Here is a 23,848-nt window from a genome sequence, read left to right on the forward strand (position 1 = left end):
CTTGTAAAACTCTGCACGGAATGTTTCGTACTCTTCAGGAGAGAGGTTGTTTTTCCCAATAAGACTGCTATAGAAATGTTCGTACGCCACGGGTCCGACGTGGGTTAGCTTGTCATAGCTCGTCAGCCACTCGTATGGGAACACCAGCTTTTTGAGCTTGCAATCCAGAGACTTGCACCATCGGTCGTAGCTCATATCAGGAGCGAGAAAATTTTTGATATCAAGAAATTTGAACCTCGAGGTCGTGAGGAACATGTAGTCGTTGTCTTTCTTCGCCACGTTGATCTTTTCGCTATCGCCTCTGACAATTTGATCGACAGAGTTCCGCTTGATCATGTTCAGGTCATACTTGCCACTGTTGAAGCCGATCACAGCCACTTGGTTTACCCACTCGTTCCATGCCTTCTGAGTCTTGTCTGGAAGCATGTCAAAATCATCGGGTCTCGGGTACATTCTCTCCACCTCTTTCACGATGAGGGCGTGTCTCTTTTCAAGCTGCTCCACAACCAAGCGTGTTTACTCATTTGAGGCATGATGAAATCTGTGACGTCACAGATTTTTTAGGGGGTCTAAAAGCAACGTTTTTTAATAGGGGTTTGACCGTGGAAAACCAAAAACCCGGTTATAAGGGTGTACTACTCTAGCTGATGTTGCCGGGAGTTGTCTAGTAGAGCGTGGGCCCTACTAATTGGGTCTGCGTAGCTCAAAATGAGCATTAAATACCCTAGGACTCTCCATCTAAGCCATGGCCCCTCCTGGAAATAATAGACAGGGTATATCCCTCGATATTTGTGAGGCTAGCCATGTAAAATATGCACATCTATCTATCTATCTATCTGGTTGAATGTCCAGTAAAAACTTTGGTATCTATACCAGCTTTGGAGAGAACGGTCTTAATCTAACCAGCTATTGTGGAACTAACCACACCTTTGTGAGGACTAATAGTGCTCAAAAATAATTGAGAATCCTCAGAATTCTTCCTCCAATCCCTAGTGCGTTCCAAATAAATGTCTTATGTTTTAACCACACATAATTCCTCATCGTTTGGATAACTGGCAAAAACAACAAAGGGATTAGATTGTCCTTGTCTCCATGATTTATGAAGTTTACCAAAAATAAACTTATACTCATCATGAGTTTTTGTCATAAACTTAGTATCCAAATGATGAAGTCCTATGGATCTGGATGCTGAAGTCAAAGCTAGCAACATGGCCAATTTTAAAGACAATGAGTTTTTCTTTATATAGTCAATAACAATCTGTACATCCCAAATAAAAGTATGTTTCGGCTGAGGAGGTTTTTCATTGAAAACACCTATAATAAGTAAATTAACTCTGGGATGCTCCCCAACTGTCACTCCATCAATTTTATCATGGAATGCAGAAAGGGCCGATCTGTGACAACAAATAGTTCTATATTCATAACCTTCTTTAAACAGATCAGCTAAATAATTCAATACAAATTTTAAAGAGCAGTGAAATGGATCAACTTTTTGTTCCACACACCAACCAGCCCACTTATTCCAGGATGACGAGTAATTTGCATTAGTACCCTTTCGTCTAGAACCGATGATGAGTCTGGAAGCCACTGTTGAAACTCCTTCCTCAAGCAAAGTTTGCTGGAAAGCATCCAGGCCGCTAACTGTAATGTGCCTGTCTCTACCATTCGGTGATTTTTCCCTTTTGGATTTCTTAAAAGATCTTGACGGAGTGGCAGTAGGAATGGGTTTCCTACTGACAGACGTAACAGTTCCGGGTATCATGTTTGTGACTGCCATGTTGGTGTTATCAGAATGAGTAAAGGAACATGTTCTCTCTCCACCTTCTGCAGTACCCTGTGAATCAGAGCAAACGGCGGAAAAGCATAGAGACATTTTTGATCCAATTGTGGCAAAAAACATCTATCCCTAGACTGTACGGATCTGCCTTCCACGAATAATACATTGGTACCTGATGAGAAAGGCGTGATGCAAAAAGATCATTGTGAGACTCCCACCCTCAGAGAAATCTGATTGAAAATGCTTGACCACAGTTTCCACTCCGCTAAATCCTCCGTATGCCGTGACTCCCAATCTGCTTTGTTGTTCAGACTGCCTGGCAGATATTCTGCAGTAATCGTGATCTGATGTAGCATAAGAAAATCCCAAATTTCTTTGAATATTTTTATCATTGTCAAATTTTTTGTTCCCCCCATTTTGAGAAGATAAGACAGTGTAGTCATGTTGTCGGTTTGAATATGAATCGATGCAAAATGTTTCCTTTTGTGGAACGACAAAAGGGCTAGTTTGATGGCTAGTAGTTCCAGAACATTGATATGCCAAATCTGTTCTGTCTCGGACCACATCCCTCCTGTCCTTATGCCTTGGCACACTGCTCCCCAGCCCTTCAAGAAAGCATCGGTTTGTAACAACAGTTGTGCTTGAGGTTGAACAAGAGTGCGCCCGTTGTACAATTCCAAATTTTTCACCCACCATAAAAGCTCCTCTTGAGAGTTCTGGTTCAATTGTATCTGGGTGGCGTAAGCTTTTGAATTTTTTAACCTCCAAATTTGTTGCTGCTGAAGAAAACGAAATTCCAGATGGGCTGAAAGCACTGCCTGAATAGTTGAAGACAGAACTCCCAACAACTGACTTATCTCCAAAATGGTCGCACATTTTCCCTTGTACAGACTCAAGCACTGGTTTTGAATTTTCAAAACCTTTCCCTTTGGTAGAGACAAACACATGGTTAGTGAGTTCACAGTCATTCCCAAGAACTCTATTTCCTGGGTTGGAATAAGAAGTGATTTTTTTAAATTCACTAGGAATCACAGATGTTGTAAAAGATAAATCACACTATCCCGTGCCATGAGGACCTCCTCTTTGGACCGTCCTAAAATCAACATGTCGTCTATAGATATATAACTATACATATCATCAAACGACGCAGAAAGGCTATTGAAACTTTCATCAACTTTGTGAAAATACGTGGGGCAGGACCCAAACCAAAACAAAGCCAGAGGAATTCGTACAGGTTTCCACTCCATTCGAATCTCACAAATTTCTTGGAAAATTCGTGCAAAGGAACCATGAAGTAAGCATCATTTAGAACTAATTTGCACATCCAATCACCTTCTTTTAGGAGATATTTCAGTGAATGTAAACTTTCCATTTTGAAATGGTTGTAGGGTACAAATTTGTTGAGTTGTTTCAGATTTATTACTGGGCGATTTCCTCCATCTTTTTTCCCCACGAGGAAAAGATTACTTATAAACTGTCCTGCTACAGGACTTACTTTTGTGATGGCTCCTTTTCTCAACATTTCTGTCACTTCTGCATCTACCAAGTTTCTTTCTTTTTGACTCAATGTCGGGGACCGAGGCACCCTTGTTTAAGTCGGTGCCGAAATGAATGGTATTTCGTAACCTTGGACTATTGACAACAGACTTTTGTCCACAGTCAGTCTTCTCCAGGCTGGAAGAAAATGTTTCATACGTCCAGCCAGAGGGGCCTTTGGAATTTTTAGGCCTGAAAACAGATTTAAAATTAACGGATGAACCCCAGTGAAGTCCTCCGAGTTCACCCAATTCTCGGTTTGTGGTAGTGGCAGCGACAGATTGTTGAGACAAGGATCCTTTTCTAATACTTGAAAAGGAATTACCTTTATAGTATGGCTGTCTTGACTTGTATTCTGTTCGCCCCCCCCCCCCCCCCCCCCCCCACCATTCGTCTTGAAATGGGAGGGGCCCCCTCGAAAGGGCTTTTTGTTGAACCACCTCTTTTTCGAACCTGATGATGATGAGCGTTTATCCGGATGTGGCATGACCATACAATCTTGCTTGATATTCTTGTTCGTCTCTGTCATATGTTCTCTATACTTTTTACCAAAAAGGTCATCGTCATGCATCTACAGGAGTGATGCTTTGTCCTTCAAAGTTTGTGACGCTTGAGCGGTTGATACATTCGACATAGCAGTCAAAACATTCTTACGACGTTCATAGGTCAACATATTTAAGCATTGTCCCACCATAGTTACAGACTTCTCGACTGCTGAAGCCACTTCTTCTGGATTCGGCAAGTCCGCCTCCTCACCATAGGTACGCACAAGCTCCACCATCTGCCATACCCCATTATGTCACCCACTTTCTCTTGAATCTTCAAGGTTTTATCCAGCTCATAACTTTGATGGTTTTGCCTTTTCAAGATGGTGACCAAAGTTTCGTCCAATGATTTTATGACATCCAAATTCGACGGTCTCGGAGCCTCAAACAGAATTTGCTTCTTTAGTTCCTTGTCTGGAATGAACTGCTCGGATGCCTCGTTGGCATACTCAGCGAGTTCCTCAGGAAGGGACCACTTATGTGCATCCTCTTCCCGGGTAACTTTAAAACGTTTATACTGCTGATGCCTCTCAGGCCATCAGCCTCCGCAGGGCCATCAGCCTTGCGTTTGCCAGTTGTTGTTTGGCTATTATCTTCCATGTTAGGTTCTTTCCTACTATCGTCGATCTGATCAACAGCAGGATCAACAACATTGGAAGAATCCATCTTGATGAAATTTATTATGCACTAGTTGGTGATGTCGGTGAAATAACTCGATTGATATGAATCTTTCGAACATGAATTTCTCGGAGCTCCTTCCTCGATCGCGAAGAAATTGTAAAGAGGAAGGAGGTCCGGGCTCCACTAACTAAATGTAGTTGAGCCGATTGGGTTGTAAGGATTAAGTATTAGATCGATTGAGATTTTATGAAATAAAATAGCCGTATTTTGGTGAAGCACTTCATGGAAGGATCCATATAGTCTGTGAATATGTCCTATCCGACATTGTCGTATTCTTCCCCCGACGATAACGGCATCCGACATACGACGTTAAGCAATTTACCAACGTCGTAATGTTGTTAATACATACTACTGCCTAGTATAATATCTTTGTAATAAACAGTAATACACTGTAGTACTTAGTAATATGCCGTATTTTACACTGCATTACTTTGTAGTATATTCAGTAATACACTGTAATATCCTGTAGTATTCAGTAATACACTGTAATACTTTGTAGTATTCAGTAATACACTGTAATACCCAGTAGTATTTGGTAATATACTGTAATGCCTTGTAGTATTCAGTAATAAACTGTAATATTTTGTTGTATTCGGTAATGCACTGTAGTACTAAGTAATACTAGTCGTTAGCCCGTGGAAAACCCACGGGTTCGCCCGTCCTTTTCATACCGCATTGCGTGCTTCTCGCTACCGCGCAGCTAAGCTACCATTTCGCGTGACAGACGGACATACGTATACGAGTATTATAATATAGACTAGTCGTTGCCCGTGGAAAAATCCACGGGTTCGCCCGTCCATTATATTTACCCGTCGCAACAAAGTGGATAGAAATATATCGCATTTGATATTCGTGTTTCCGGAACATGATTTTCTAACTCAGCGGGGGGGTCCGCGCAGAGACAGACAGACGACGGCTATTTTTATAGAGACTAGTCGATAAAGCCCGTGGAAAAATCCACTTAGACAGGATAATAGAGAAAAACAACCGTCATTTAAATTTTGATGACGTCTGGAGAGACATGTCAGAACACAAATTTTTTTTTTCAGAAATGTGTATGCCTGTTGCCTTCATCGTATAGATCTTGAAACGCTGATCAAGAAAATGTATAGGATTGTGTACTTGTGACAAACGGATGCAGAGATATTAGGGTTTAAAGGTTTTTTTATGACGTCATTAACCCGTCCATTCCGAAGCGGATTTGGTGACCCAGGTTTGGAAAACTGACCCAAATTGGTCCCAGGTTGTCCCTAGTTACCCACGCGGTGAAAAAACATTGACGTCACCACCTGGTTTCCAAGTTATTTGGCCTCAAAGTTTTAAGTGCATTGTAATGGCTTCACTAATCTTAATTAACTTTCCTTTGACGTCAATACTATTTTATCGGTAAAGTTTGGTAAATTACAGAACAATTTTATAGGCGATGTTTTATAGAATTTGTTAAAGAAAATTTTGAAGAATGTAATCCACTTTGCAAAAGTGACAGACAGACACACGGAACTGGCGTATTATTATATAGATACTGTAATACTTTGTAGTATTCCGTAATATACTGTAATACCTTGTAGTATTCAGTAATACACTCTAATACCTTGTAGTATTCAGTAATACACTGTAATACCTTGTAGCATTCAGTAATACACTGTAATACCCTGTAGTATTCAGTAATCTATATAATAATACGCCAGTTCCGTGTGTCTGTAACAGGCAAAGTGGATATGTTCATTTTCCTTTGATCTTACCGAAATTTTCTTTGAAGTAACCGAAGAATGCATGTCTAATATGTTAAATTTTCTGACGTTACGGCGCGACGTCAATAACACTACTTTAACGTCAATATCCTATATTAAAATAATGAAGCCGTTACAGTGCACCTAAAACTTTGAGGCCAAATAACTTGGAAACAAAGTGGTGACGTCAATGATTTTTCACCGCGTGGGTAACTAGGGACCACCTAGGACCAATTTGGGTAATTTTTCCAAACCTGGGTCCCCGAATCCGTTTCGGAATAGACGGGTTAATGACGTCATCAAAAAACCTTTAAACCCTAATATCTCTGCAACCATTTGTCAAAAGTACATGATCCTATACATTTTCTTGCTCAGCGTTTCAACATCTATACGATGAAGGCAACAGGCATACACATTTCTGAAAAAAAACATTTTGTGTTCTGACATGTCTCTGCTGACGTCATCAAAATTTAAATGACGGTTGTTTTTCTCTGTTATCCTGCCTAAGTGGATTTTTCCACGGGTCTTATACACTAGTCTATATAATAATACGCTAATTCCGTGTGTCTGTCTGTCACTTTTGCAAAGTGGATTACATTCTTCAAAATTTTCTTTAACAAATTCTATAAAATATCGCCTATAAAATTGTTCTGTAATTTACCAAACTTTACCGATAAAATAGTATTGACGTCAAAGGAAAGTTAATTAAGATTAGTGAAGCCATTACAATGCACTTAAAACTTTGAGGCCAAATAACTTGGAAACGAGGTGGTGACGTCAATGTTTTTTCACCGCGTGGGTAACTAGGGACAACCTGGGACCAATTTGGGTAAGTTTTCCAAACCTGAGTCCCCGAATCCGTTTCGGAATGGACAGTTTGATGACGTCATCAAAACACCTTTAAACCTTGATATCTCTGCAACCGTTTGTCAAAGATACATGATCATATACATTTTCTTGATCAGCATTTCAAGATCTATACGATGAAAGCAAACACTGCCGACGTCAGCAAATAAACTAAAACAACCTATTTTTCCATTGTCCTTCTGCCTAAGTGGATTACTCCACGGGATTTATCGACTAGTCTCTTATAATAATACGGAGCTTCTGTCTGTGACTTTTGCAAAGTGGATAAAATTTATTTGATAAAGTCTATAAAACATCGCCTATAAATTTGTTCTGTAAATTAGCAAACTTTGACGTTAAAGCAATATTGACGTCAAAGGAAAGTATATTAAGATTAGTGAAGCCATTGCATTGCACTTTTAAATTTAAGGCTTAATAACATGTAAACGGGTGGAAATAACTGACGTCATCTCCTGCGTGGGTAACTAGGGACCACCTAGGACCAATTTGGGTGAGTTTCCCAAACCTGGGTCCCCGAATCCGTTTCGGAATGGACGGATTGATGACGTCATCAAAAAACCTTTAAACTCTAATATCTCCGCAACCGTTTGTCAAAAGTACATGATCCTATATAGTTTCCTGATCAGTGTTTCAAGATCTATACGATGAAGGCAACAGGTATACAAAAAAATTATGCTTTGGCAGATCTTCGCTGACGTCAGCCAATTTCTTAAACCCTTATATCTCCTTAAGCGTTTGTGGAAAACGTATGATCCTATACATTATTTTGATCAGCGTTTCAACCTCTACACATTACAGGCAAAGAATAAACTAACTTTCGCCCATTATTTTTTTATCTGCACTGTTGACATCAGCAAAACAACTAAAACAACCTATTTTTTTTATTATTCTTCGGCCTAAGTGGATTTTTCCACGGGCCTTATCGACTAGTACACTATAATATCTTGTAGCATTCGGTAATAGACTGTAGTGCTTAGTAATATACCGAATACTTTGTAGTACTCGGTAATATACTGTAAAACCTTGTAGTATTCAGTAATACACTGTAATACCTTGTAGTATTCAGTAATACACTGTAATACCCTGTAGTATTCGGTAATATACTGTAATACTTTGTAGTATTCGGTATTACACTGTAATGCCCTGTAGTATTCGGTAATATACTGTAATACCTTGTAGTACTGAGTAATACACTGTAGTACTTAGTAATATACTGTAATACTTTGTAGTACTGTGTAGGTATTTGGTAGTACACTGTAATACTTAGTAATATACCGTAACTGGTCGATAAGGTCCGTCAAAAATCCACTTAGACAGAGAAAAAATAACAAAAAAGCTGCATTTTAATTTTGATGACGTCAGCACTGTCCCGTTCATATACTTAAAAAATATTCTTAAAATTTTGTTAACTCGTAACATCTCAAAATAGCATAAATTAGTATACCCGTTGCCTTCATCGTATAGATCTTGAAACCCTAACCAAGAAAATGTATATGATCAAGTACTTTTGACAAACGGTTTATATTGGGGTTAAAAGAACTTTGATGACGGTGCAATGTAATGGTTTCATTAATTAAGTAAGTGTTTTTATATTGAGCCGCTCCCAGCTTGCTTTCTCTTATTTTTTAGTAACAACACAACGTGCAGAATCCAGCCTCATTTTGTTCTTAGTTAATAATCTATGACACGGGTCGATTGTGTATTAGGAATGCATGAAATATTTTTGGCGGAATGAGGTTTATAACGCGATATATTTTTAATTATACCTGGGCGTTTTCAACGGCTATTTTTATATCCGGCATAATAAAAACGCCGTCTGTCAAGTTACGAGCGAGAGAACTTGGGCTACGGAAAAACGAAATACAATATAAAAACGGCAACTGATTCCGTGGATTCAACCACAATCTAGTGAATAGTTTTAATAATACCAATATTTTGTCCGTTATATCGTGTGATGTTGGCTAAAAGCTTACAAATTGCAATCTTACGAATCCGAAGACCATTGGACCCATATCTACAACCTAACGACTATCCATATTATTGTTCGCCTGTGTAAAGTTACTTCGGAGTTCTTGCACGTAAGGGCTTTACACTGAAAAGCAATCTGCACCTGGTAACTTGAGCTGTCTTGTTTGGAATACAAAGTTCGTGAGTGGTATCTGATTGTAGAGGTAATCCAAGCTATGCGCCAATTTTTCCGTGGTTTTGAAGCTTAAAGATGTAGAGATAAGCTCTACATTATTATTCTGTACCCTTTATGGCGTTTCCAGATATTTATGCGTCCAGATTGGGAGGGGGTACATTACAATTCAGGCATCCATACCTGAATTATTCTGTACCCTTTATGACGTTGCCAGACATTTATGCGCCCAGAATGGGGGTACATTACAATTTAGGCATCCATGCCTGAATTATTCTGTACCCTCTCTGTCGTTGCCAGATATTTATGCGGCAAGAACGGGAGGGGGTATATTATAATTCAGGCATCCATACCTCAATCTTAAGAAATAAGTTTGGATAGCTACATCACTACTGTAACAAGGCACCTCTAGAGGAAGGTACAAATTTGACAATCAATTTACTACGTAATTACACAATTTGTAATTTGTTTTTAAGTTCCGTTTTTCCTAAATTTTGTGTATTTTTTAATATGATTTTTTTTTACCCTTAGACTTCTACCCTATCATTTTGATCGGTCTTGATGCAAATAATTGTATCTGTTGAGTGTAGTTGACAATTGATCATTTAGTTCCAATTCAATGTTGAATCATTCGTCCAATTGGCATTACTTCTATTTCTGGTCATATAAAAGTGAAGAAGAATTGTTTGCCTGGTTATTAGATTAACCTCTAACTTATAAAAAACATTATTCTGGCATATACAAAACGTCGGAAGATAGTAAAAAGACGAAGTAGTTAACACATTATGTATATAACTTTTTTTTCCTTCTTTATAACTCAATGTTTCTTAACTCAATATTTACAGTTCTTCGTATGTTGGATTTCCTTGTTTGTCGTATGTCTTCGTTTTCTTGTTTGTTGGGGTCTCTGATGAATCTCCTCCACTCCTGACTCAGGAGAACTTGGCGGTATCCCTTCTTTTAGTTGAAGAGTCGTGTTGATGTTTCCCCTCTCCCACCTCAGGAGAGCTTGTGTCCATTAGATCCTGACTACCCTCTACATGATGAAGAGGAGAAGGCGTGTTTACCTCTGGTAGCTGATTGCATTGAAGTAAAAGGTTTCGGTGTACCACTTTGGTTTTTCCAGATCCAGATCTTATTTTGTACACAGGTAAATTAAGTTGCTGTGCGATTATAGTGTAAGCTAGCCGGGAAACCCAGGGTCGAATCGCCGGCATGAGCCACAAGTAACTGTTGTTGAAAGCCCTAAGGAGCGCTTAAAAAGAACTGCAAACTGTGCGACACAGTCGGGCTTTAGTACAGGTATGCAGTATGTCGTAAATCAAGTGAAGCGCACACACCATTATAGTGTTGCGACTGCAACATATTTTTCAAAAAATAACTTTCCCGCAACAAAGGCTGAAATAAAAACACAGTTTACAACCGTTGTGACTCTGTCATAGCAAAAACAATCGGTCAATATTATTTTATTTTGCGGAATAAGTTTTTGTAAAAGTTAAAAAATTAATCGTGTCACCGGACTGAGCGCTTAGTACAGTTAAACAGTGTTACACAGGTGTATAGGGATAATACCCTTTTGAAAAAAACTTTCTTGCAGACTCTATTTAAATGAAAACACAAGAAACAGTCCTTCGCTTCTTGCACAGGGCTAAGCGGTTAGTCCAGGTAAACATTGTTAGACATTCGTACAGGCGCGATTCCCAAGAAAGTTTAAAAATTAATTGTCACAGTGGGCTGACCCGCATAGGCGTAACAGCTTTTTCCAAAAAACAGGCTATTGTTAACACTGAGCTGACCGCTTAGTACAGTTAAACAGATGTGAACAGTACCCTTCTCCAAAAAAACTTTATCACAACTTCGGTTTAAATGACAACACAAAAAACAGCCTGTCGTTACCCCTCCAGCTAAAGCAATTGCTCAGCCATTTTATTTGCAAATTATTTTTATGTAGCTACCTAGCTAAACTGCATTTAGCATAAGATTTATTGCTGAGAATATTGCCATATTGATAGCCAAACTGAATTTTTATACTCTCACTTTTTAGGTAAATATATGAGATAGCTAAATGGCTATATCCTCAGACTTAGAAACAACACTGACCACCATTACTTTTTAAAAACTAAAATTGCCATCATGTTTCTTCGTTGGCATGCCTAGGCCGCGAAAGTCTTGATTGGTTTTTCAAAGAATCAGGCGTTTTGATTGGTATACACGTGCGAGCGGTCAAAACAAAGTCAGTCAAACTGTCAGTAAAACCATCCTATTTGTTTTCTGTGGCTCCTGAGCGGAATCGGCGATTAAGACAAAATACGGCTATTATTATAGAGACATGCTCTTCCCAATAGGATTCTAGTTTTCCGGTCCCACCTCGTTCTTTAAGGTTACGAAATAGAACTCTGTCTCCAACTGAAAGTGTAGCATCATAAACCTTTTTGTAATAAAGCAAGACAGGCTTGTTGAATCAATAGAGCGAACATCAAGTCAATTGGCAATCTGCTATGGCGTCCAAACGTTAGGTAAAATGGTGTAAGTCCAGTTGTTTTGTGCACTGTGCTATTGAAGGCAAAGATAAGGTGTTTAATGTGGTCTTTCCACTTATCTTTCTTGTGTTTTTCCACAGTCTTCAGCATATTTATGATTGTGCAATTCATCCTTTCACATTGGCCATTGCCTATTCGGTGATATGGAGTTGTCCTTGAGGATTCAATGCCACTTAATTCCTGCTGTCTTTTCCAGAGTTTGTTATCAAAATCCTTCCCTTGGTCCTGGTGTATGCGTTTGGGGAATCCGTACGATAAAATGAATTCATTGAACATCTTTTCAGCTGCCGCTCTGCCTGACTTATTCTTGGTAGGATAGGTTTGGGTAAAGCGGGTAAAGTGGTCAGTGATTACCAACACTTACTCATATCCTCTTTCTGCTTTGTCAAGATGCAGGTACTCTACTCAAGATGCAGGTACTCAATGTTTGGCTTTTTATCCTTTATGCACTTGCATTTCTTGGAAATAAACATTTTGACATCACTAGCCATACCAGGCCAGTAAAATCTCCTCCGTGCTAATTCAGTCACGCGATCATATCCCAGATATCGTCTTAAACACCATCCTATGATAACGTGTGGGAAGAACAATCTGGTTTGCAGTTGTGGTTTTTTTAATTAATATTCCTTCAGAGTTTATAAACAACTGTTAGAAGTATCTTGCCAGTAGTCTACTTTTTCTTGACATTTTCTTTAATTACTTTTTAATAACTTTGTGGCGGTTTCACGCGCTGTTAGTAAAAGTATGGATGCTGTTTCTAACAAAACATTATAATCAATGCAAATGGTTATGCCATTTTGCATATAGTCTAACAAATGTATGGATGCTCGGGAACTGAAATTTTCCTAAAAAGAGTATGAATGCCATGTCAAGCGAAAAAGGTGTACTAAGCTATGTTGTGGAAATCATTGCAGCAAATATATGAATGGTCATGTTCCTATAACTTTTTAAAACGATGATGGATTTAGTGCAGCTCTGTTGGTAGAGCGTTTGAATCATGTCCTCTACTTGAGATTAAAGTTCAATATCCCCCATTGTCTAGTTAGTTAGACATTTTAAAAAGATTTTTGTAGCAATGGGAGCTAAACACTGGAAACCTGGTCCATCCTGAAAACCATTGACCACAAACCACATTAAATATAAATCACCATCAGCAGTTTGAGGCAGAATTGCAAAAGAATTATACTGGATGGTTCTTATGTTATGACAGTTTTTTTGCAGTCACTCTAATGATTAGGGTGTCTTTTTATGCCAACTACTTTCATGTTGTTGTTATTTGTTTCTTTACAATGTATATTATGACTGCTAGGTGACATTACTTGTATTCATTTCCAACGTTTTTTCGTGTAAAATTTCTGTGATCTAATAGCAAGATTCTTGCAGATAATTGTTTTTTAGTGAAGAAACTGATTATTGAAATCCGCTGGCTGTTATTGTTTTGCCCATTTATATTGCAGCAAGCTTAATTGACATCAAGTTAAACAATAGGCAAACGCCTTAGCACAAGCAGATCAATATTAACAAATATGTTCTTGCTTAAGAAGTTTTATATATTAATTCGGGCATATAACTTCACAATAAAAATAATTACGAGAAGTTTGATTGATGATGACATTTTTTATTTTATTTTAACGGATATTTCGTCTTGTTACTACAAGACATTATCAACGTAAATTGTTACAATTATCGCAATACAGAGAAGACGTATAAAACAATACTTAACAAAACATATAACACATAACGGCAAATCCAAGGGTATATAAACCGTTGGTAAGGGTAACCTCCACCACGCGGAGCACAAATGCACTCCTCCCCTTGTTGACTATAAATAATATTTATCTTAAAACAATTTTAATGGAACAGATAATTCCCGTAAATAAAGCGTGGGACTGATATCATGAATATACATGGTCTCAGCTATTTTTTTCTTTTTAAAGTGGTGAACATTATCTATCAAAATACTGAAGTTCTTTTGTTCAGCAAGTTGGTAATTCTCAGTGACTGAATGTTTTAGGATGTGAGAGTTCTTACCGCGTTTTTGATCTATCATTCTTTCATTAAGCCTCCTCGCTGTTTAACCAATGTATGTAGCATCGCACGATTCCACCGGACAAGTATATTTGTACACAACACCATGTTCGTGTTCATCCTTGGTTCTATTTCACAGAAAATAGCGAACATAACTTTTGACATTGATCAGCAATGCGTGACTTAACATTGGCTGGTAGAAACTGTTTAAAAGTGTTAGACGCTTTACTAAGCAGTTACCATTAATTTCTAATTCGCTTTTCTTAAACGAAATTAACCTTATTTATTTTCAGACTTGAGCCAGACTTGACAGAATAAAAACCATGAAAGGTGTTATTGGAGATTCATTGGTGTCTTCCTCAGAAACAGTGTCGGCATTTTGAATGTTGAAATTTCGCCGTGTGTTATTAATTACATTAGATACAACTGCTTCTGGGTAACTATTGTTTTTTATAAACACATTTTTTAATTGATTTAGTTCGTATTTCAGATCTTGTGATGAAGAGCATTTATTAAACGCTCTCAACACCAACGATTTAACCCTTTCAACTTTCCATGGGCGTGATGCAGATGAATTCTAGTGCATTTATATGTCAGTGTTCGTGTCTTCCGATAAATGGATGTGTTAAATAAACCATTTCACTTTCACATCAAGAAAGGCTATGTAATTGTCGTTTTTAACTTCATATGTGAACTGGATATTCGAATGGTAACTATTAAGTGTGACCACCACATTGTTTATCTGGTTTTCATTAACAAAACATATAGTGTCATCTACATAATGCTTCCAAAATTTTGCTGAATTTTCTAATTTTGGGACTATTTCATTCTCCAACTCAACCATGAAGATATGCTAGGACTGGTCCTAGAGGCGAGCCCATTGCTACACCATCAACCTGAATATAAGTTGATTGTTAAAACTGAAATGTACATGTTTTGTACATAAGATTAATAGATGTTTCATTTCCTCTTGCTTAATTTTTGTTTCTATAACTTTTTCAGCATATATCTTTTTCAATATTATGTCTATCGTTTGTTCCAACGGAACGTTGGTGAATAAATTAGTGACGTCAAAAGGTACTAGTTTATAATTATGAGGTATCTTTTCTCCTTTCAATGATAATGTAAAATCTAAACAGCTTTCAGTAATATATGTCGACTTTGCCAGCGGTGTTAAAGATTTCGCGAGGTAGTTTGATTTGTTATAAGTAACAGATCCGATATTCGATATGATAGGTCGTAATGGTAAATCGTCAGCTGCTGTAGATTTAGGTGGTATCTTGTGAACCTTGGCAGTACCATAAAACTGAGCAGGGTTGGAACCTTGTGGATACAACTCTTTGTATTCGTTTTCTGTGAGACAAGGTTTAATTTTTCTAAGTGCTCTCTGAACTTGATTAACTTTTTTTCTTATTGACATTTGGTGTTATATACTTATTGGTTGTATTATAAGATGGAACGTAAATATCTACGCAAATGTTTATCGTCGTCTTGTGTTTAATCCCCTTCTAAACTGCCTTTATCCCAAAAGAGCCAACGCTCTTTTGTTAAAATTATTCTTCTATTTGATTTTCAATGTTAATTGTTAATCAATCGCATTTGATGTGGTACTTTAATATCAGATTTTTACTTCCTTAAAGGGCGGAAGAAATATATATCTGTAAGGCTTTTACAAAAATTTAAGAAAGAATTGGCAAGTCAGGAGCAATCCATACACATAAAATTGGCTAACATTTGCGAAATTGCCTTAACAAAATATTCAGGTGAGAATTCCCGATTTTAAAATCCATACATAACAGATTCGGTTATTTTGGTAAATCGAGCCTCTGATAAACATTAAGAAAAAAGAGCTCCTGTTTCAAGAAGTACTCCATACGTAAGAGATACAGTTGTTTCCGCAAATTAGACCTTTGATAAACATTCAGGAAAGAGCTCTTGCTTCTAGAAGCAATCAATACATCACAGATTCAGTTGTTTCGGTGGATTGGCCCATTGTTAAGCATTCACCAAAATGCTTCTGTTTCTAGAATAAACTCATACATCACAGATTCGGTTATTTCGGTAAATTGAGCCATTGATAAACATTCAGGAAAAGGATCCTGTTTCTAAAAGGAATCCGTACATAATAGATTTTTTAAAGATTCATAAAATATCAAAATCAAGTACCTCGTGTACTCTACTCGTTATTTTTCTCAACTATACTCTCTAGAAAAATTGTACAACAAAAAGAAGAATGCGGGGAAACCCCGAAAAAATAATAATGGCGTCATTATTTACATACTCCCCCCGTTGACATGTCCGATGTCAACACGGTATGACTAAACATAAAGAAATCCTAAATATATATATATGTCAAAAAAAAACTATAAATACTCTTCGCGGAGTTTACGCATCAACTGTCCTTCAACCGCAGCCTTTCTCGTCGGCCTTCGTTGTTGCTCATCTTCATTGAGAGTGTCTTCAGCGGGTTTTTCAAGTTCACTTTTTTCAACTTTTTCAACTTTGTTTTCAGTCTCATTTGCTATTTCAAGTGGAATCAGTTTTTGAATAGGACACGTTATCGTAGAAACAAGTCCTTTCTTGGTGTTAACCCGAATCTTCGCTCCACGAATAAATCCGTCCTTTCCATAGATCAGTTCCGTAACTTTACCCAATGGCCATCTACTTCTTGGCAGTTGGTTATCATCTTTCACCACCACGACGTCGTTCAACTTTAAATCAGGTGTTTCTCTGCCATCCTTTCTGTAGAAGTGATGTTGCCGTAATTCGTTCAAATACGTTCGATAAAATCGTCGCCACTGATCATCAAGCACTCGTTGTACATAAAGTAATCGTTTCGAGCACTGGTCGGTATCATTCATTGGGACACATTCAGCACCAACAATGTTCGAGCCGTAAATCAAATGCAAAGGTGTGATAGTCTGTCCAAGATCGTCCTCACTCTGATATGTAAGTGGTCTTGAGTTAATCGATGCTTCAACTTGGCACAGAACTGTCTCGAGCTCTTCGAAAGTCAATAGTGCCTTCCCAATGGTCTTACGCAAGGCGGTTTTCATTGATCTGACGATCCTTTCATAAAATCCTCCCCACCAAGGACTCTTGGGGAGAATCGGGTTAGTTTCAATAGACTCATGTCTCATAAATCTTTTTACATGGTTAGATTTAAACGTTTTAAAGTTATCATGCACAACCGTAGCAGGCGTTCCTCTTCTGGATTGAAATCTTTTGAAAGCTCTAATGAACGCTGGCGTCTTTAAATCGGGTGAAAGCTCAAAGTGCACAGCTCTAGTAGTAGCACATGTAAGTATTAATACGTATACCTTTGTCGTGTTTCGGTTCTCGGTACGAATGTAGAGTGGACCAGCATGATCGAACCCAACGTGTTCAAAAGCTCTCGAAGCGCAATACCTGTATTCTGGTAGATCTGGAGTCGGTGGTGATTTAATAGGTTTGCCTTGGTATCGTCGACAAACAATGCACTGTCGTAAAATGGATTTGATTGTGCGTCTACCTTTCGGAATCCAAAACTTCATTCGTAACATGTTGAGTGTCGCTTCTACGCCTTGATGAAATGTTTTTTCGTGGGCATCTTCAACCAGAAGTTTTGTAAAATGTGAATCACTCGAAAGAATCAACGGATACCTTTCGTCATATGAAAGCTTTTTATTCTCACCAAAACGTCCTTTAACACGTAAATCTCCTTTCTCATCTTCAAACAACTTCAGGGCGGACGAAAGTTTGTTGAAGTAGTTTTGGTTGTTTCGAAGTTTTCGTTGATTGTTTGTAATCAAAATATCAAATGCACTTTTGTATTCTTGAGTCGACAGTTCACGATCGTTGCATACTGATAAGTCTCTTTTTCGAATTCGATTTAACAATTTATTCGCAAATCTGTAAACATATCCAATGGTAGTTATAAGCTTTTTCAGTGAGCTAAACTTAGTCTCGTCTATAATATCATGTAACTGCGAATGACAATGATGAGTGGAATGACTAATGTTTGTAGTGACATGACTTTTCTTCTCTTCTGACAAAACATCGAATGAATGTTTGTTGACATGAAACTCAGGTGGAACAAAGCTGGAATCAGACAGAAATTCAGGACCGTTTAACCACAAATTTGAATTGAAGTCACCAATTTTGTCTGGTCTGGTAGGTATATCACTGGGGTTATGAATGGTGGAAACGTGAAACCATGATTCCGATGGAATGACTGATCGAACATAAACAACTCTGTTTTCTACCCATGGCTTCCACTGCTTCAATTTGCCTTTTAGCCAACAAAGGGCAACTTCCGAATCTGACCAACCGAAAAAACGATCAACTTTCAATCTACCATTGATCGCATTAAGCAATGGCTCATCAACTTTGCTAAAAGAGCACATCCTAGCAATTCTAAACGTGGAACAGAATGCGGCTTTAGGGGCGCAACTTTCGTTTTAGCAGTCACTAGCGAAACACTTACGCCGAGGTTAGTTCGTATTTTTGCATAAATCACAGCAGCGTAGGCAATCGTCGAGCTATCACAAAATCCATGCAGTTCAATTGATTGAATTTCATGACGCGGTTCACAGAATAAATAACGTGGTATCTCAAAAGTTTGTAAATTCGCAAAATCGTTCAATATATCTCTCCATTGTTTAAGCAGTTCCCCTTGCAGTGGATCATCCCAGTCGGACTTGTGTTGACAACATTTCTGGAAAAGAACCTTTACTTTGGTGGTGATTGGTGCGATCAGGCCCAACAGGTCATAAAATGAAGCAGATATACGTAAAATGTTTCTTTTTGTTGGAAACAGTTCTTTCGCTCGTTTCAATAACTCGTCAAATCGGTACACTAGAATATCTCTGTCGATGTCCCACTCGATCCCTAATACTTTGGGGTTAACAGTTTTGTCGCTATTCGGTTCAGAATTCACGTTCTCAATTTTATCGATAAAAGTTTGTAATTCATTGTTATTAGTAGCCCATTTTCGCAAATTGAACCCTCCTTCTTTCATGATTTGTTTACTAATTTCGTAAAGTTTCTTGCCTTCAGTTACGGTATCGGTACCGGTTGTTAGGTCATCGACGTACAATTCATCCTTCAAAACATCAGTAATTTCGGGGCAGATAATTTCGTAAGTCTCCAAGTGGTGTTGGATTGTCCCATTGAGTAAAAACGGACTGCACGTTAACCCAAACACGACACGCAGAAATCGATAGATAATGAGCTTTGAATCGTTCTCGGTAGGGTTTTCTTTCCACAAAAAACGAAGATAATTACGGTCTTTCTCAGCGATTTCAATATTCAAGAAGGCTTGTTGAATATCAGCAACTGAAGCGACGTAGTTCGTACGGAATCTCAGCAGAATGTCAAACACCTTAGCAAGTAAATTAGGACCAGAGTACAAAATGTCATTGAGGGATGGTTTGTGAACGGCACAAGATCCATCAAAAACAGGACGAACTTTCGTTGTACTTTTATCTTGGCGTACAACCGGATGATGCGGAAGGTAGTGAGCATTTTCGCAAGCTATCTCACTTTCTGGAACTTTTTCTATAATCTGTTTCGATTCGTAGTCTGCAAAAACGTCGTTGTATTGCACAGCTAAATCAGGTTCATTTCGTAATCGTTTGTTAACAAGAGAATCTAAGCGTTGTTTCGAAACTGAAAAATTATCGGAAAGTTTATCATGATCAGGACGAAATGGTAATTCGGTCACGTAGCGTTCACCGTTGAATTCAAGAGTTTGTTTAAAAGAAGATAATACGTTTTCGTTTTCTCCGTCACCGATCGACTCAATTTGCCAAAACTTGTTCAACTCGTCACGAAGAATTGTGTTTTCGGTATCAACACGGCAGGCGTGGACTTCCATGCAGCTTGATTCGTTCGCTTTCGACTGTTCACCTCCGGACAAAATCCAGCCAAGTTTGGAATTGATAGCGATAGGACCGCCTCTCGGATCTCGAACAACTTCGCCGGTAATGAATGAATAATAATGGTCTAAACCAATCAGAACGTGAACATTCAGTCTCGTTTCACCATTTGAAAAATCTGCTAATTTCAACCGCTTCAAGTGTTCGTAATTATCAGCGTAATATTTCGCATTCTGATTTGAGAGAGGAGCGCAAATGTTTGGTAATGGCTTCGATGGGTACGGTAGATGAGCGGTCAGCGGTTTTTACATACAACTTAACAACGGGTGGCTCTCTCGATTGGCTGTTGCTATGGCCAAAAGTGTTAATAATTAATTTCTCCTTTCGAATTGTTTCTAAATTCAGTTTTTCTTTCAGTTCATTTGTGACATATGTTCTCTGGCTACCTGAATCAAACATGAATCTCGTTTGTATGTTCCTGCTCTCCCTTTCTTTCGAAACAAAAGCTTTAGCCGTCTGCAAAAGAATTCCTTTGTTTTCTTGGCTGATGTGATTCGCGTTGGTTTCGTTAGAAGGGTTTTCCTCCGAGCCATTGTTGTCTTTATCTTTTCTTTCGGCACGTTTTTCTTTCATACACAAAGAGATGTGGTGACGTCTTCCACATCTATTGCATATGTAATTTGAACAACAGTTCTTTGAAATGTGTCCATGCTGCAAGCATAAAAAGCAACGCCCTTCCTTTTTCATAATTTGCGAACGTGTTTGTACGTTGGTAACCTTTGAACACCTCGACGGAGAGTGAGAATCGTGACAGAAAACACATTTTTTTCTGTCCAAAGTCAATAAGCAGTCTGCGGTAGAAATTCCTCCTCTCTTGTAATTTTCACTGGGAGTTTATCCCTTGCCTTTCGCGGTTACAGTGCACCTCTCTCGAGCTTGCAGTTCGTTATTGATAAAAAACAGCATCTTTTCAACGGACCACTTCTCCTCTCCAAAGTTTCTAGAAATAATCATTCGTAATTCGTTGGGAATTCTTTCGTTCAGAACCGGAATCAATAAACTCAGCATTTCGCTATTATACTTCAAATTTTTCAAATTTCGAATACAGTTCTCAACATCATTATAAAGTTTTCTCAATTGTTGGGTGTTATCCATTGATCGTACTGACTCAATCTTCAACAGGGCTTCCATGTGCGCGTTAATGAGCACCTGTTCGTTGCCAAAACGGTTTCTAAGCAACTCTATAGCATTTTCGTAGTTACTGTTCGTCAATTCTAACCCAGAAATAGTTGATAAAGCGGTTCCTTCGACGTATCTCTTCAAATAATTAAATTTATCAATTGCATTCAAACTGTCATTGTCATTAATGGCTGAATTAAACTGGTCCCAAAACGAGGGCCAATTCAAAGGGTTCCCATTAAATTTGCTCAGTTCTATTTTGGGTAGTCTCATCGATTTCTTTTCAACAGACCGTGTCAATTCTGTGGCTGAAACATGTGGTCCGGTAGCGGTAGTAATAGTCGCGAGACTCATGTTCACTAATAGATAAAATTTTGTAGCCTCCATAACGTCGGTTTCGATCTCTTCAGCCGATAAAACACCGTATAGCTCTTCATCTAACTCCTTTAACTGTTTAACAGTGTCAATTAAAGTGGTCTGTAAAGAAATAATTTCTGCTCGTTTCTCCTCCGAAAAGTCCTTAACTATGACATCAATTCGCTCGCGCAAAGTGCTCGCAATAGACCGCAACCCCTTTCGCCTTGCACTCTTCCTCGTAGTCGCAGTAGACATAATGAAATTTAATGTAATGCAAAAAATGAAACCAATGAAACTGGAAGCATGAAAAATGAAAGTTTTTGAAATTTGACGTGCAGTACACAATAAGACGATTTCAGAATAACAAACACTGTCTAAGCTAAGTTAAAGTTCATAACATAAATCCACCAATTCGAGCAAATAATATCCACACAACATCACAAGTCCACCAATTCAAGTAAATATCCAAAAATAATATCAAAAGTCCATCAATCGAGCGCCATTTAAAGATTCATAAAATATCAAAATCAAGTACCTCGTGTACTCTACTCGTTATCTTTCTCAACTATACTCTCTAGAAAAATTGTACAACAAAAAGAAGAATGCGGGGAAACCCCGAAAAAATAATAATGGCGTCATTATTTACAGATTTGATTGTTTCGGTGAGCTAGGCCATTGATAAAAACTCAGGAAAATGGTCCTGTTTCTAGAAGCAATCCATGCATAACAGGTTCATAACAGGTTTGGGAAAATTACCCAAATTGGTCCTAGTTGGTCCCTAGTTACCCACACGGTGAAAAATCATTGACGTCACCACCTCGTTTCCAAGGTATTTGGCCTCAAAGTTTTAGGTGCACTGTAATGGCTTCATTAATTTAATATAGGATATTGACGTTAAAGTAGTGTTATTTTCGTCGCGTCGTAACGTCAGAAAATTTAACATATTAGACATGCATTTTTCGGCAACATCAAAGGAAAATGAAGACATCCACTTTGCCTGTCACAGACACACAGACACACCTAGCGTATTATTATATAAACTAGTCGATAAGGCCCGTGGAAAAATCCACTTAGGCAGAAGGACAATGGAAAAATAGGTTGTTTTAGATTTTTTGCTGACGTCAGCAGTGCAATTACAAAAATTTTGGCAAAATTTAATTTATTCGTTGCCTGTACTGTGCAGAGGTTTAAACGCTGACCAAGAAAATGTATATGATCATGTCTTTTTGATAAGCGTTTAATGAGATATAAGGGTTTTAAAATTTTGCTGACGTCAGCAATGGCCAGTCAACCGCCCAAAATTTTTTTTTAGAAATTTGTATACCTGCTGCCTTCATTGTATAGGTCTTGAAATGCTGATCAAGATAATGTATAGGATCGCGTGTTTTTGACAAACAGTTGCAGAGATATTAGGGTTGAAGGTTTTTTGGTGACGTCATCAACCCGTCTATTCCGAAACAAATTCGGGGACCCAGGTTTGGAAAACTTACCCAAATTGGTCCCAGGTGGTCTCTAGTTACCTACGCAGGAGATGACGTCAGTTATTTCCACCCGTTTCCAAGTTATTTAGCCTTAAATTTAAAAGTGCAATGCAATGGCTTCACTAATCTTAATATACTTTCCTTTGACGTCAATATTGCTTTAACGTCAAAGTTTGGTAATTTACAGAACAAATTTATAGACGATGTTTCTAGACTTTATCAAAGAAATTTTATGTGTATGGATAGTTATCCAAATCTACTGTTTGTTTCATTATCTCTCCTTTGATAGATGTATGGATAGGTGTCGCACATTCCAGCATTCTTACTGTGTTAAGATAAAAAATAAAGTATTCCATGAATTGAGCTGTTAGAACATCTAATATATTATTTCGTACAAGCTTATTTGCGACTTTTTCCAAAATCTCCTTCTTAGTGGTGTATGGATGGGCATCAAACATCACTCTTTGCTTAGTGTCTAGCATAAAGTCTTCTCCCGGGTTGGCGTGCTGAATATTTTAATTCGCGGGAAGAGTAAGTTAAAAAAATGCATTTTTTTCAATGATGCATGTTATCGATAGAATCTCTATTTTTATAAGGTATGGATGGATCTCTCATTTTCTTGCCTGTTTACAGAGTAGAAGAAAGGTTTTTTTATTCGCTTGCTGGAACATTGAACATTTCATTTGGTGCGAGAGAGCTTTAACAAAATCTTTGATGTACGCACATGCAATGATATACGCACGCGTGTGCTACTCGCCCTTTCGATTTTTAAGTAGTAAAAAGTGACCGTTGGACCGTTTTATTTATTCTGTTTTATTTATTCCCCAAAATACTTTTTTTAATTGTTTTTTAATCAGAATAAGCTTTTCCTTGTTTAGCTTCATAGGACATTCAATATCGGTAAAGTATTCCAAATTTTAGGCCCCAATGAGCGAAGACATTTTTCCCCAAAATTCTTAGTATTAAAGTTCAATGTTTTAAGATTATTTACATATTGACTTCGTACTGGCCTGTTTGTTTCGTTGCGTTGAAAGATGTCTAACATAAATGGCGGATTTAAATTATTAAGAGATTTAAAAATCTCTATACATAGATTTCTTATTCGCATAATTTTCATATAGTTACTTTT

General features: G+C 38.0%; 1 protein-coding gene across 1 annotated transcript; it reads right to left on the reverse strand.

Annotated features, from left to right (window-relative positions):
- Positions 1-15,649: 15,649 nt before the first annotated feature.
- On the reverse strand, positions 15,650-20,449 carry LOC130657797 (uncharacterized). Its single transcript, XM_057460795.1, has 6 exons — positions 19,985-20,449; positions 18,299-19,935; positions 16,218-18,215; positions 16,126-16,162; positions 15,885-15,949; positions 15,650-15,785 (listed from the first exon to the last, which is right to left on the reverse strand). The coding sequence occupies exons 1-6, from the start codon at positions 20,447-20,449 to the stop codon at positions 15,650-15,652; spliced, it is 4,338 nt and encodes a 1,445-aa protein (XP_057316778.1).
- Positions 20,450-23,848: the final 3,399 nt, after the last annotated feature.

This window comes from Hydractinia symbiolongicarpus, chromosome 9 (genome assembly GCF_029227915.1).
Source record: "Hydractinia symbiolongicarpus strain clone_291-10 chromosome 9, HSymV2.1, whole genome shotgun sequence".
Lineage (NCBI taxonomy): Eukaryota > Metazoa > Cnidaria > Hydrozoa > Anthoathecata > Hydractiniidae > Hydractinia > Hydractinia symbiolongicarpus.